Source organism: Drosophila bipectinata, chromosome 2R (genome assembly GCF_030179905.1).
Source record: "Drosophila bipectinata strain 14024-0381.07 chromosome 2R, DbipHiC1v2, whole genome shotgun sequence".
NCBI lineage: Eukaryota > Metazoa > Arthropoda > Insecta > Diptera > Drosophilidae > Drosophila > Drosophila bipectinata.
This window is the reverse complement of record NC_091737.1, coordinates 10,575,288-10,590,944: the sequence shown is the minus strand read 5'-3', so window position 1 is coordinate 10,590,944 and position 15,657 is coordinate 10,575,288. Positions and strand designations below refer to the sequence as shown.

The 15,657-nt window shown below is 43.1% G+C and overlaps 1 protein-coding gene across 10 annotated transcripts in view; it reads right to left on the bottom strand.

Annotated features, from left to right (window-relative positions):
* Positions 1–15,657, bottom strand: part of Trpm (transient receptor potential cation channel, subfamily M) — a 47,900-nt gene that overhangs the window by 19,909 nt on the left and 12,334 nt on the right. For 2 of the 10 annotated variants that reach the window (XM_017252819.3, XM_070278582.1), the window contains exons 3-9: positions 12,531–12,654; positions 3,990–4,072; positions 2,222–2,384; positions 1,794–1,934; positions 1,558–1,630; positions 537–696; positions 218–354 (exon numbers count right to left, since the gene is read on the bottom strand). In XM_017252819.3, the coding sequence (XP_017108308.2) occupies positions 218–354; positions 537–696; positions 1,558–1,630; positions 1,794–1,934; positions 2,222–2,384; positions 3,990–4,072; positions 12,531–12,611 (838 nt within the window). In that variant the 5' untranslated portion in view covers positions 12,612–12,654. Of the gene's footprint in view, positions 1–217; positions 355–536; positions 697–1,557; positions 1,631–1,793; positions 1,935–2,221; positions 2,385–3,989; positions 4,073–4,964; positions 5,467–6,591; positions 6,649–9,840; positions 10,159–11,725; positions 11,945–12,530; positions 12,655–15,657 lie in introns of those variants that run through there. The other 8 variants (XM_017252814.3, XM_070278580.1, XM_043210707.2 and 5 more) reach the window with 7 other exon arrangements.

The window sequence follows — 15,657 nt, the reverse complement described above, 5'->3', positions numbered from 1 at the left end:
CCGAGTGTATTAACAAGACCGCTAGGGCGGCCGCCCCACCAACTACTCAGCCAGGATATTCCCATTTCAGAGCTTAGCCTGCGGCGACATTGGCAATGAAAGGAAATGGCTCTCAATGGCCTGGCGACAAGGAGCTTCAATCTGCCGACTGATTGGCCTTTTGTGCTGCCAAGCTGTCCACACATTCGCGGATGAGCACTTCTCCCCCAGGGCTTACATGGGTGTAGTTTCAGATTGGATATGAACTTCTCCAGCTTGCGCCGCAGGATCAACTCAGCGCCATACTTGGCCATCGTGCCATTGTCCACCAGCAGGAAGTAGGCATGTCGATTGTTGAGCACCGCCAGCTTGGATCTGAAAGGAAAGGCAGGAAAAGAACAGGTGCAGGTGATTGCAACAGGTACAAATGGTGGCAACAGTATGGGAACGGCCACAACAGCTAATACTCATGAATCTTTAAGGCGCAATTTAACTTGTTGGCCCAATTGGTGTCGTGTCGGTTAAATATGCATTAGTTGTGTGGCCCAAGTACTCACCTCGGCGAACTAATGCTGTGGCAGGGCACCTCGCGGTTGTGCCCCAACAGCTCGTGATTGCGCTCGACGATGCCCCAGGGAGCGATGCCGATGCTGACCACTCTTCCTGTCCGCTGTTGACCCTCCAGGAGCAGAGCGTCGCCCACTTGCTTGGTGACTCCTGTGAGGCAATAACGTCGAAAAAAATATCAAGGAATGAGAACAATGACAGCCATCGCTGAGCGAGTGGGTAAATAAGTTTTGTCCCGTCCTACGACTTTCACTTTTGCAGCTTTTTTATATCTTAGTTAGGGTGGTGTGTCTAAAAATTTAATAACAACTGAAGCACAAAAACCCAGACGACAAAAAGAGGACCAAGTCCAGTCGAATGAATAAGAAGGACAACGGCAGGTTCTTGGGTAGCGGCTACAAGATACGCTTTCGGACTTTAAGCCACACTGCAATTTTGATTGGAAAATAGACAAAAGATTGCATCAATGTATAGAGCTCTACAATAGCTGCACATTTTATATTTGTTTCTTTTTTAACCAAAGAACTAACCAATATCAAGTCAATATTTACTATTCTTTGAAAAGCCAACTACCTAAGGCAAAAGAGCAACGGCTTTGACCAAATCTACCCTTCCATATCCGGCCATAATCCAATTTATTTTTGATAGAAGCCCCCATTGCACCCATCCTGACCACTCCTGGCCAATATACCCGGACTATCCGGCTACTGGGTAGCTCACAATATGTTGACTGGCAAGCAGTTGAAGTGTGTACAATCACTGGCTGCGTGATTTCCGCTTGGGATTTTATTTATTTAATTTTCGACTGGGGTCGCTCATCCGCACTTTCTCCGGCCATTCTCTTTAAGTTTTCCTGCCCACCGACTGTTTGTTTGTTTTTTGTTTGTTTTCCTTGCTCATTTTTCTTTGTGCTTATTTAACTTGGGTTCCGGCCGTAATCGTTGGCCATAAAACCCGGGCCCTGTTCACTGTCCTTTCATAAAACTTAAATGAAACGCATTGCCTGCTCACCGGTATTGGTGCCGCCGGTGAAAATCCATGCTCCTGTGGTCTTTGCCGCCTTCAACAGTCCTTTGCGTATCTCCTGCGAATTGAAATCGAAAAGAAATCAGTTTCAGTTTCATTCTCAGTTCCAGCTCCAGCTCCCACAGCTAGGCCATTCAATTAGCAAGTGACAGACACAGGACCCTTCCTTCCTTCCATCCAAGGCAAGTTGGCTTTTGGGTTGAAAACTTTTCCACACTCACCTTTTTCAGCTTGGCCTGCAAATCAAAGTTGGCCTTGCCGCCCTGCACGGTGATCAAAAGTTTTGGCAATTCCAGGTTCCATTCCTTTGTGAATAACTGCACCAGGAGTTCTGGCCGCGTGTCGAAGGACAGTCGGACATACTGCGAAAAAAAGGACCAACAAGTTAGTAAAGGACATGAACTTCGGAAAATGCCGAAAGTTTAATACTCTTTCAGTTAATTTAATACAATTGTTATAGTTTCTCAGAACTATACAAGGAGATAAATGACTTTATCCAATATCCTGTATAGATATCTAATACATCCTTCAAGGGTATCAACGTACCATTTACAAACAAAACACAGAGCACGTGCTCGCAGGAAAAAGTTATTAAAAACCGCACTAAAAGGAAATTGCCACTGAATTGCCTATGTAAGGATATACGTACCTGGGCCTTTGTGGGATGGGCGCCCCCCTGGAACTCGATGGTGCCGTACGCGTCCGTCGGCTGGGGGCGGGTGTGCTTCGTGGGCAGCCAAAGGTCGCCGGGTGAGCCGCTGTCGATGCCCGGTATCGTCTGATGTGTGATCTGGGCCTGGCCGCAACAGCATCTGCCGAAAAAGGTGAGCGCTATAGTCGTTCGTTCTTGTTCGATGGCTTTTGCACAATTTGATGTAAGTACATTTGTAAGTATAATTCGCCTCAATTCGATAAGAATGGAAATTTGATTTGATTGAATTTCTTTGGTAATTGGATCAGGCCATAATAGGCTGCTCAATCATGTTCTGTCAAAGATTTTATTGAATTTTATTTACATTCGTATACACCAAGCTTTTGTGTTACTATTTACTAGATAATTATTCTGATTTTCCCCCAAAAAGTTTGCCCTTAAAAGTCCAAAGCATGGCTCGGAAGGAATGCCTTCGAATCGAACTTGTTGACTGAATGTCAGGATGCGTTGTGGGTGTAAATGATATTTGGTAAACAAGAGAGACAAGTCGGCACTCCCCCACAAAAGAGAAGGAACACACACGCATTTGACTTCACCTGTCACTTTGTTTGCTATGCCCACGTGTAATATAAAGCGTTATTTATGCACGAGTGTTTGTATGAGGCTAGATACCCCTCTTGCTCCCACCGCACCCCCTTCCCAAAAAAAAGCCAAAATATGGCAGCAACAAACGCAGAGGCAATAACCTGTCTGACCTGACCCGTTCCGACAGTCGGTCTGACTTTCTGTCTGTTTGCCAGCTGATGTTCTTGTCAGGTGCTTAAAAGTGTTTGCTAAATAATGCATTTCAATTAGAGTCCCCCAGATACGGATACCCCCAGGGCTGAGCCCGTCTTACCCCAATAAATCAGTTGAAATAGAATTAAATAATCAAATTAATCGGCACGTGTCTGTGGCACATTCCTCGGGTCCTGAGTGATGTGTGGCAGTCATGCCACATAAAAGAGATATTTGTGGCTTTAAATAGAAGGAGGATTGAAGAGGGATAATCCTGCAGAGAGATAGCTATTAAACTTGTGCTCTTAGCATAATTATAAACTCACAAAGTTGAGCCAATTGTGATTAACGAAAGTTCAACTATAAATCAACTTTTTAACTTGGCCAAGATGTTGTTCGTGGTCGTGACAGCTACCGGCTGTCATGGAAACTTGGCGTCATGGCGAAGGGGTTCAGGAGAACTCTCAGCCAGTTGGGTCAGCGGGCAAATATTTGGCAATCCAATCGCTGATAACAGCCACCCAGTCATGCAAAGTCAAGATGGGCCATAAACCCATCGCCCATTTCCCGGGCTATCTCCTCTTAAAACTTTCACCAGATCCAGAAGCCAAAACAATTGGAGCAGTGCCGGGTACGCGTCGCGAATGTGTACTATGTAGTACTAGTACTAATACTGGTACTGGGTCTGGGTTTGGGTTTATGGCGCATTTATCTCAATTGCCGGGTCTTGGGACAGCGCCTGTCATAATAAACAATAAATGCTAACGCCCAAAACGAAACTAAATACACAAACGGCCGGGAACTGGGCCAAAAGCAGCTGCATCACACAAATCGCTTTTGATATGAGAAACTGGGTCAAATGTTTTCGTCTTGGCTTTGGACTTTCTAGTCCCTGCCCTTGTCGCTCCCGGCTGTTACCCCTCTGCACCCATCAAATGCACTTAAATGCAAAATGTAATGCTAATAAATGAAATTAGTTGCCACTTACTTTGTATCGTCCTTTGGGCATGGTATGAATTTGATGCACTCGCGCTTCTGGAAGTTTGTCTCGATCCAACTGCGCGGCTGGTGCTAGATTTTGTTAAATTTAAGATTTAAGAACGGAAATAAATAAATCCAATTAGTTTTTTGTAAGCACTAGATATTCGGTTAATGAATGCTCATAGTTACACTTTATACACTCATTATACAGCTAGAGGAGTAAATTGAAAAAAAAAAATGGAAAAACTTGAAAAGAACAAAGGATATATTTCCAGTTACAGAGTCATGGAGGATTAAGTAACCAAAAAATTAATTATAGTTAGAGTTCAGTTGCTTCAAATTCTAAATTACAATTTAATCTCAAATGGGAGAAACTAATTCAATTGGCTACGGATTCCAATAGTCTGTAATTACATAATATTTCGTGAATAAACACAACGACGACACAACACAATCACTATGTAAACATTACTAAATTACAAAATAATATTGAATAATTAAAGAAGGTTACTGAATGCAAAATAAAATATTTACAATGTTTGGTGGGGCAATGTATAAGGTCCACGGGTGAGTTTCCTAGCAACTCTATTAAATTCCTACTGAGTCTATAAATAATCCTATATTTTTTACATATTCTGTCTGATTTGCCTGGCCAACTAAAAACATTTATGCAACTGATTACGCCGTAAACCTCAGCTCTTATGTGCAGAATCCCTAGTCACGTTTCGCAGAAATCCGCACAATTGATTCGGAATCCAAACTTTGGCAAACTGCAACTTGGCAGTTATCGCGGCAAACAAAGCCACAGCCCGAAACTTTGGAGCAACACTTGAAAGTCGATGATGCCACAGGCACTCGAAGGATTAGCCACCACCTATTGGCAAGAGCTTCACATTGTGATCCACTGCAGCCGCAGAACAAATAGCTCGGGGAACGGGGACTGGGGATGTGTAATGGGAATGACATCCTTCCGTAGCCCTACCTCTTTGCCCACTGGCTCACTGGCGGTGTGGGCCTTCAACAAATCACGCACATTGAGTATGAGGACCTTCGATAGGGTCGAGGACACCGAGGAGCGTTTCCGCATCCGTTGCCGTCGGCGTATGCCACGCGGAGTGCCGGGGGCGCACGATGGGGTGGGGGTGCCCGGGGGCGTGACTCCGGTCCCGGTCCGGGGCAAGTGGGCAGCTGCCTCGGCGGCAATAAAAGCGGATGTGGAGGCACGAACCGAAACGACAGCAGCCGGGGTATTGCTGAACCGCCGCACCGTGGAAAAGTCCTTGGAAATGCGGCGCAGATATTTGTGCGGTGGCAGTGGCGAATCGGCTGATGTTACCACCATGATTAACTATTTTCCGCTAATGTGCTCTAATTAATTGAATTTGAGATGCTACGCGAACCGCGAAAGTATTTCGATTTGACGCCGACGCCGCCGCATCCGACAAATCCGCACCCGCATCTGAATATCGCGACAGGCGAATCTCGACTGGCACGCACCTGCCGCTCCACTCACTCACCTGTTCTGGTTGGGGTTCTGTGTTCTGTTCTGGAGTCTCTCGGTTAAGCCGAGTTATTTACAATTGGCTTGTTTGCGAGAGGCCATATCCGCATCATCCGCCAGGCAGTGAATGTGGCAGGCTGTGGCAGCGGGCCTGCAGGTGCAGGCGAGCGGCATTTAGCCAGCTTTCAAATTAGATAAACCAACCGCAGATAGGTAATCTAGAACAAAGCTTAGGCATCGTTGCTCGGAGCTTTCTCCTTCAGAGACCGCATCACTGCAGGCCGAAAGTATGAAATGTTTTCCAAAATTGGCTTAAAAGTTTGATTAGCCAGGTCAGTAGATGTCTTGGGGGATTTTAATTGGTTTCAAATAAACGGGAGTGTTAATAATTTGATCAACTAATCTTCCAGTTCATTAAATAGAAATAATTGGAATAATTCATGGAGGTCAGCTACACTGCTAAGTAATAAATTGATGAGAAATATATTTAATTTATTCTTCAGTGTCTTTCTCTTTTCTTTTTTAATAAAATATTATAATCTAACTTAAAGATATAATCTTTTATTATTAATCCCAGTGCACTTCTGTATATAGTACGTTTTCAAGTCTCTATTGTGCCATTCTGCCAAATTGTCTTCTGGTCAAAATCCATTAGAGCCAATATTAAACGAAATCTGCAGTCCATCCGAGACACTTGCAATTAGGTGTTTTAATCTACATTACCATTTAATTAATGGCATTTCTGGCAGTCTACTAAATAAATGATGGCCGGGTGCTCTGGCCACCCGGAATGTGATGGCTTTCATATCGATGCTTTTAATTTACTGAATATTCCCCTTGCCAATTCATTGACAGATTCGAGTGTCTGCTCTGCCATCCACCTTTCTGGCCGATAAGTTCAATTAATTAATTACTTAAAGTCTGTCTCCCAAGCTTAAAGTATCTCTGAAATATTTATTTAGTTTTTTACATTACGGGTTAGGTGCTCATTAGTAGTACAATTAGAAATGCATAAACAAATAATTAAACAACAGCGATTGTGAGGAAACGACAAACAACGAAAACAATTAAATGATATAGAAATTATATTTAAATGTTGATTGCTTACCCTGGGCACGGTTATATTTATCAGACCCCAACAGATTTTTTTCAGTCCCCATGGTATCTTTAAGGGTTTATGTTTGGTTTGATTTGTTTTTTACGTGTTTTTTGTGGGTGTACGTGTGAGATTTACATTTTACAATTGTCGGGTTGTAATAGATGTTATAATCACATTGCGGATTTGTTTATTATTGTTTTTGTTGATTGGTTTTCGGTCGGGAGTTGGTGTCGGTTCGGTGTCGTTATATTTGATGTTTCAATATTCGCATATATATTATTTTGTCATTTATGCAAATTCGATTTTCAACACACACACGCACGTACGCACACAAACACAGATACACGAAGTGGTGCATTGAAAATTCAACAAATCGTATTTACCGTTGTTGGTTTTCGGTGTTTCGGTGTGGTAGTGAGTGGGTCGTGGGTGTGGGTGTGTGGGAGAATAGAGTGTGAAAACACAAATTAATTAATTAAAATATAATAGCACAATAAGATAAATATATAAAAAGGATTGTTCATTGTGTCGCAAAAAAAGAAAACAAATCCAAAAAAATAAAAATTTGAAATATTGGATCACGTTGTGGTTTTTTAAAAAGTTTATGGCGTGTTTAGTGTTTGATTTTTTATCAGTGAGGGGGCAGTGGGGTGTTTGTGTTGTGCAAAGCAAAGTTGAAAGTAGAAGAAAAATATTATGATTTAAAATTAGTTGAAAGACTTAAACGATTGATTCGCTCTTCTCCGTTAATCGTTAATTTAGTTCAAATTTTGGGGAACAAACTACGATGACTTACTACCAGACCGCTTTGCTTGTTTTGGACTAATTGTGCTCAGGTTATCAAAATCAAAACTAATTAAAGTTTATTGGTATTACTTATTAGACTACAAGTTAGATCCTACATCCTGAAAGTAAATTACTCTACTGATTGACTCTTGTTTCTGCTAATGTTCCTGCCAAGTGGCCAACATTTCATTACCTTGGCAGACAAAGCCACCCAATTACCTTGTCCAAGTCCAAGTGCTTGCAACTGACACAGTTGAGATACATGTCAGCTTCAGAATACGGCCACGGCAAACGGAGCTAAATAGTATCCTAATTTAAACGGATCAAGACTGCAAGCCGGAGCAGAAACTTTGGCAACTCATAACTACGACTTCCCAGGACTGGGTGCAAAACCAATTAAACTTTTTGGCCACAAAAAAGTGGCCAGAACATTAAGAATGTTTTGCCAAACGAAACCTTTGGGCATTCGACAGATCCATATAGTAGGACATCGTACCATATAATCCCAAACCATAACGTCCGTATATGTATGGGATGGTGGGAATGCATGTTCGCATCTCGTCGGAGCCATTTCATGCAGCGTCTATTAAAATAAAAGCTTTTTCCTCCGGCGAGCCCCCAGGAGCCACAAAACTTTTGTGTGGGCATAAAACACAGTTCAGATGATGCGGAAGGAAATGTGGCATATTTCAAATTAATTAAACGGCCAGCACCAGAGAGAACAACGGAGCTATAACCAGGGCTAATAGCCATTGAAGCCCCATTCGATGGGAATAAGGTTAAAAAGAAGAAGACCAAAAAAAATAAACCAAATAAAACAGCGTTGCGGCAGCGGCAACTTAATTAATTAACTTTTGTTTCACACTTGGTTGGAATTCATGATTTCAATCAATGAGAAAAATGATGCACCGTAAAAATTTAACATATTTATAAAATTTAAATCCTTATGAAAGGTAGTTTCTGCCAGCAAAGATAGAGTTAAGAGAGGACTACCCTTTAGATGAAGAAACTATTTCGTCAGGTGCATGGCCTTGTTCTTACCCCTTTTCTTTCTGGTCGGGCCTTTGGGCCGGAAATGGCTGCTAAACTAATTAGCCGTTGTATGCTACCAAGCTCCCACATCAAATCAACTGAAAACAATGCAAAAGGCCCGGAAAGGCCCGGAAATTTGCCATGGAGCTAAAAGCCAATAGCAGACACATGCGGTTATCCAATTAAACTCCGCATCCGGAATCAAACATAAAAATTTATGCGCTCGCTGGCAGGATTAAACCACACAGCCCGATGTTCAGCCGCAGGATGCAATTTGCCGGGTCACCTGGCCACCAATCTCACCCTCTCACCACCCCTTCCACATTCCTTCTGTCTTATCGAACTTCGATAAAACTTGTGCAACATAAACAGCACTTAATACCCACATCAAGCTCCGTCATTTCATCTGCTCCTCCTCCTTCTGCATAATGCAATCCAGGGGAATAATGCCATAGACCATGAGATGGGGTTTCTCAGGAGGAGGTTAGCCTCAGTCGCCTCCGTGGCTGGTACTTCAGTGTTTCACCTGCTGTTGACTTGCGGTTTTCCAAAGTGGAAAATTGATGGCGTTGCTGCTGCGGATTCTCCTCAAGCTGTTGCGGCAGTTGCCATGGCTGATGAAGTGCCGCATTCGTTTCTCGAAAAAATGCCAGATGACGTCGCCGTGACGATGGATTGGGGACTAAGTGAAAAGGAGGTGTGTCTGCAAGGAGGGAAGGCTGAGCACCGCTTTTGCATGGCTGACTCTCAATGGCATTGCGAAATTGACTTTCTAGGAGTTTTCATGCTACTGGATGCCTTCCCAGTGGTGCTTGATATTGAAACAATGGGGTGACTCGTTTTTGGTGACTGTTTGTTGTTTTTATGTATTTTTAGAAAAAGACATCAGGGAAGTCTCATCTTATTGTTCTTCAATGTTTGTTTTTTTAAGAATATAAAAGAACTTTTAGAGTTTTTCTGTAGGTAATTTATTCTTCGTTAAAGCAGACTACCTTAAGATATACATATTTGAAGAAATCTATTAAATATATGCTATATCATATAATATTACAGACTACTCTACTAACAAAGAATGAAAGCCAAACCCTCTAAAAGAGCTTTAAATCTAAAAAGTAAAAAGGCTAAATTGCCATCTCAGGCGGGAGAATTCTCCCCACCGCCCACATTTTCAGAGAGAGAGTGATAAAGACTGAGTGTTGGCTCTCAGCTTTGCTGTCAGCCGACAGCTGCTGATTAACACAAAGCGACTACAAAACGGCAAAGACAAAACAACACCACATCACAATAATAACAAATACAAGATACATATGTCAAACGGTTCGCCAATAGACCGGTTAGACCCCCAAAAACCCAAAAACCTCAAGAAATTGCAGTACTCCTCCTCCGGCTGTACAATCATCAATTAATTACAATTACTCATGACAGAGCGATTCTACTCACAAATACCCAGTTGGTCTCGAAGTACATGGTCACTGCCACTTGCTCCAGTTGCAGCCGATCCGCGGGTTGGGGACGCGGTTGGATGAATCCACATGCTATGAAAGCAAGTATCTAATCGCTGTTTGAACTGCGCTTCGTACGCATACACTCGGAGAAATATAGCACTTTGAAATTAATATTTTTTTTTGTTCTTATGGGGAATTTTTATTTTATTTACAAATCATTGGGTTTAATAGGTTTGGCTTAATGACTTAAGCTTTTTCTAGGAACTTGAGTGATTAAATGGGCAGTTATTTTTAGAAAGATTTAAGTGTTTCTAAAAAGTTATTTATTTTTCAATAATGAGGCCCATAATTTTTTTAAAAACTTTATTATGTAAATTTAAAGCATTTTAAAACCCACTATTTTTTTATTTTTATTTTTAGAAGGCACTTTTTTCTTGCGGTGTAGGCGCTTTTGGAGCGAGCGATTCCCGCTTGGCTTGCCCGGAGCCGCGTCGAGCACTGAGACACTGCGGCCTGAGAGCTTTTCCCACTCGGCCAAGGCGAGTGGTGTCAATTAACGGCGCAAATATAGCGGCAAAATAATCGAACTCGACTCAGCGGCAACAACAACCATCCACAAGAGCGTTGTGATAAGCTCCTCCGGCGTGAGAGTGATGGAGCGTGCTCAGTGAGAGCAACGACAATACGGACTCAGCGATCTCGGGAGGATTGGGTTTCAGTAAATAAAGTGCAAGGAAAACATCCTGGATAACTTTGGCCTTTTAAAGGCACTTTAATATGTACATTGCAGCGAGGAGGGGGCCAAATGCAAGCCATAATTATGTTGATTTTCAAAGTTTTCCAGCCTGCATTGCTGGCCGAAGCCCCCCAGTGGCCATAACTTAAACAATTAAAGTTTCACCCGGCTAGCAAGTCAAACAGCTTGTCCCGAACCCAGTTGGTAGGAGCCCGCCGATAAGCAGCTGTCAGTCAAATGGTAGATAGTTTCAACTGTGGGACCAGGCTGAAGCAGAACGAGCCCCCAGATAACTCACGATCGCAGATACAAAAGTCAATGAGGAGTTGCATACTTTCAGGCGCTTTCTAGATAACTCCCTTTAAAAAGCCTATTCAAGATTTCACTTTTATTTAGCCAATTCAATGGATATAACTTAAATATAAGATAAACCTGTAAAAGTTTAATAAATATAAAAATAATAGAAATATTACTTATACTTGGCATTCCTCTTAATTATCTATATCTCAGCTAAGAATTAACAAGAAAATCTACGGATGGAATGAGTTACAAAGTCAACTTTTGCAACAAAATGGCGACAAAAGTGAAAACAAGAACTTGGCCCAATTAAGTATGCAAATATTTAATGCAAGAAAGCAAGCTACTTAAAAATAGGTTTTACGAAATACTCGAAACGCTCAAAAAACGCTGAGCCAACACTAAGTGCTACGGTTATATAGGATAAATTGTATAAACTACGAACAAGAACTCGCAATATGTACGTATTTTGGCAACAAAACTAGACTAGATAGTTTCCAAGGCCATTGAAAGAGGATGATGGGGGTGGGTGGCAAGGTGGCTGGGTGTTGGATGGGTGTGGAACTCAAGAGTTAATTATATAGAGCGAGATAGTTCAAATAGTTCCACAACAAAGCAGTTTGGCAGTCAGTCAAATAGCAATTAGCACAGAGAGCACAGAGCAGAGAGACAGATCAGATCAGAGATTGGGAAGTACATGTTCTAAACATGGTATATAGTTTAAAATCAAAATCGGAGATAGGCTTTAGAGATAGAGATAGAGAATAGAAGGGAGCTAGATTTGAGGGGCTTTTTGGGTTTCTTTTTTTTTTGTTGGCCATCTTGCAGGTAACTCGATTTTGCTTACCGGTTTCGCTTTGGGCTTCTGCTTGGCCAAACGCTTCTGTTTCAACATCACAGACACGCACACATAAACACGATAGAGACAGAGAGCGAGAGTGAGAAAGAGACGGGGTATAAGGACGAACTGGTGGGCGATGGACGATAGGCGTCAGGCGATGGGCGGTGGGAGGTGGATATCCTCCGCTTCGATTCAATTCTCGATGCCTCACGCAGGCTTCTCGGCCTGCAGGGGTAAGAAAAACAATTATGAAATATCAATTATTTATTGTTTCGCTAGTTGCGCTTTGTGTTTGGCGTGCAGGCATGCAGAAGGATATATTTGTGCTCGGCTTAGCTCCCAGGGATTTGTCACGTGTCATGCAATGCGTTGTCGTCTCCAGTCGGTCGGTTGGTCTCTGGACATTACGTATGCGCCCCGTATACCAACACCAGCTTAGGCGGTAGGTATCTATGCATGCTTGTAAAGCCTTCCGCCCCACAAAGAGTCCTTTTATTGTGGGGCTAGGGCCAAGACAGCGTAAACATACAAAAAACAAACGGCACAAACAAAATTCAAAACAAAATAAATACTCGCACAACCAAATGAATTCCCCTCCATCACCTTGTTTTATTTTTGTATTTTTTTGTTGGTACTGCGCCACCCAATTATGGAGTTCTCCAAGGAATGCCAATGAAAGGGTTTTCTGTTAATGCATGCTAATTGTGTTTGCTTAGGAGAGCAGCCAAGGCGAATACAGAAACAGAGACGTAACGAAAACAAACACCAGATCCTTGGAAAATTTCGGTACGGCTCCGTAGGCACTACTCACCTTAACGGGCTTCTTTACGGGCGCTGGTCTCGAGTACTGATGGTATACCTGGACATGGTTTGAGGTGAATTTACCCAACATGTGTGACAGCAACTAGACAACGCCGACGATGGTTGAGGTGATTCTGAAAGAAGGGAATGAGTTTTGAATAAATTATAAGTCTTCTTATCAGATGTTTCCTTTCCAAAGTTTAGTAAAAATTACAATTTTAAAGCCTTTAAAGTAAGTGCAAAACAACTATCCAAATCCTTTATTTTTTCACAATAAAGCCATCCTAGGTGACCTTTGTTTTGTGACGACAGCAGATGCGTAAGTATGTGACACATGGAAGGACTGGGCTTCCGCTCCTTTTCGTATTCCTATCCGGCTCAGACTCCTATCCGTCCCCCGGATTCGTCTCAAGTGACAGGCCGGGCGCTGAGCTGTTCTTCATTACCGTAATGCGAGATGGTCAGGACGGCGGCTAAGGTCCTGGCCAGGAGGCCAAATGGGAGAAACGGGACCTGGGCCAGGAGTGGGCGGTCGTGCCGGGCCAGAAAGTGAAATAAAATAAGCGCTGGAAACAGCAAAAGTTATGCCAAGTATTTCAGCTAAGCATGAATCAAGTGCCATAACACGAGCACCCCGGCAGACCAAGAAACAACAAAAAATAGCAGGAACGAAAGGCGAAAAGCAGGAAAAGCAAGAAAAGCTGGGGAAAAGCGGAAAAAGGCGATGGAGTTGGGATAGGCGGGGCAGGATAATGCCGAAGCAAAAGTCAAAGACGCCGTCCTCCTATGCCGGGTGCTCTTAATTTGCGGAATTCAAGACATTCGCTTTCATTCGAGATTATACTCGAGCATTATAATCCCCGGCCGGAGAGGCGGAGTCCATAGGAATATGTGTGTGCACTAAGCACAAAAAAAATGCTAGTAGAAAACAAAATCAATATCTAAATACGATTTCCACCCACATGTGATTAACTTTTGTGCAGTCAGTAAGGCACAAAATTGAGATAACGCGCCATTAAATTTATGCATGAACAAAAGACATTTTGGCCAAGTTCCGAGGACACTCCTCGGCAAGGTTGTTCACCGAGTTATCCCCCTAATGATTGCTCAAACTTATAATTGGACTTTAATAAGCAATTGCCTGCCAGGCACTGGCACTGGCAATGGCAATGGCAACGTGCCTTGTGTTGTTGTGCCAGCTGGATATTATTCATCGTGACGCTTCAACTTGTTGTTAGATGAAAGGAAGTACGAGTTCAGTTGATTAACGAAGGGGAAGTCCCCAGACGGATATCCTTTTTGACTTTACTTATGAAAATTAAATATGCTCCACCATTGTTGGCCTCCAAAAACTCTGACAGAGTATGGGCCTTGAATTTTTTATGCTCTCTGGGAGCTTTGATTAATTTAGCCCTCTACAAGGATAATGCGAAAACCCTTTTTATGAACGGATGAGCAATCCTGGAACTTCAATCCCTTTAAGTGCAACCGAAGCCCTATCAATCGAGGATTAAAGACCACAAACTACACTTGCGACAAACTTCCAGAAGTGGCAAGTTTCCAGCGGTTTTCATCTGTAATTTGCACTGAACCATGGCAATTGTCGGGGAGCTACTGGGAACGGGAGGGAGCTCTTCACTCGAGGTCTGCTCTTGAGTGCCACAATCAGTCTGCCAAGTCCGACGAGGGAGCTGAGTGTGAAATTTATACGCCAGCCCGCATTTGCGTCACTGTTTAAAGATTTACCCCCACGCCCTGCTGCCCATTCGAGTGCCGATGATTGCCGATGGTAAGGAGACAAGGATAAGGGGAGCCATGGATGGGCAGGTTGCCTCCAGCGAAGCCACCAGCAACCATGTGTCCCGGCATGTGCACAGTGAGTTTCATTCCATTCTTCTTTAAACCATCCTACGTGGTTCTCTTCATTTGTTTTATAAATTCGTGATTTTAATCCTCTTAGCTTTTTTGTTAAACGTCCTTAAAAAGGAAACACCTAACCGGTTGAAGGTAATTAAAATGTTCTTGTTTGCACAAGGGATTAAGCCTTTTTTGGAGGTAGAATCCAACTAATAGGTAGGAATATTTAAAAAAGTCCGTTTTAGGCAATAACTTATTCATTTTTGGGAAGAACTCTAATAGCTGTTCAATTAAACGAACTACTATTTCATAAAGAATTCATATCAATGTTTTAGGTATTATTGAACTATGGTAATCCTTGGGATGAAAGTGTTAATTGCTGGGCCATCAGTCACTGGCAATTGTGGAGAGTTTGGTGCATCCTGGTGGACAGTGTCGTCGAGTGTCAGGAGTGACTCGACAGCCTGAATGAATGGATTCCTAATTGAGATAAGACTGACGCAGGCTGCTGCCTTCGGCGATGAGAAATGAACCCATGTGGCATGTGCCAACCTTCTCAAACAACTACAACAACGGAAAAAATAACACTTTCGCTTAAGTATGCCTTTGTATTCTCCTTTTTTTAGCGCCTGTCCAGGCCAAACAAATTAGTGCCTGGCCAAGACCAGCAGCAAATGTCTGGCAAACCCTGATTATTGGCAATGCAAGCAGCCGCTTGGCCTAGCTGGCCTGGACAAGGCCGGCGAAAGGATAATGGCGGAACGACAGAATGGGCGGGGGGGGTGGCTGGCTCAAACTGACCTACAAACACGATTAGGGCCAACAAGGACACAGCCCTGGTTGGAAAAAATCTTTGTGCCCATTCATATAGTATGTTGCCTGTTGTCTCTGCAATCATTCAAGCGCAGACAAATGCCCTGGTGTTTGTTTATGTCAACATTGTGTCTCTCTGCCACTTTGACCCCCACCCCCACCCACACCACCAAACCAGATACCACCACACACGCCACATGATTTTCAGCTTGCCCGATTTCTTCCATTCACCGTTCACACAGCACTCACCATTCATAGCCGCGTCCTTTGGCAGGACATAATGGCTCTCGTCAGGCGCAAACTCAAACCGAAATCCGCAGCAACCAAGCGGCTAACTAACTAAAGACGACGATGGACGACGACAGCCCGGATTGAATACTCGTTTAAGCCGTCATCATTGGCCGCAGGGGCATCAATGATTTGCGAGTCGTGCGACTCGTCGTCGGATCGCCGGAACATTTTGCACC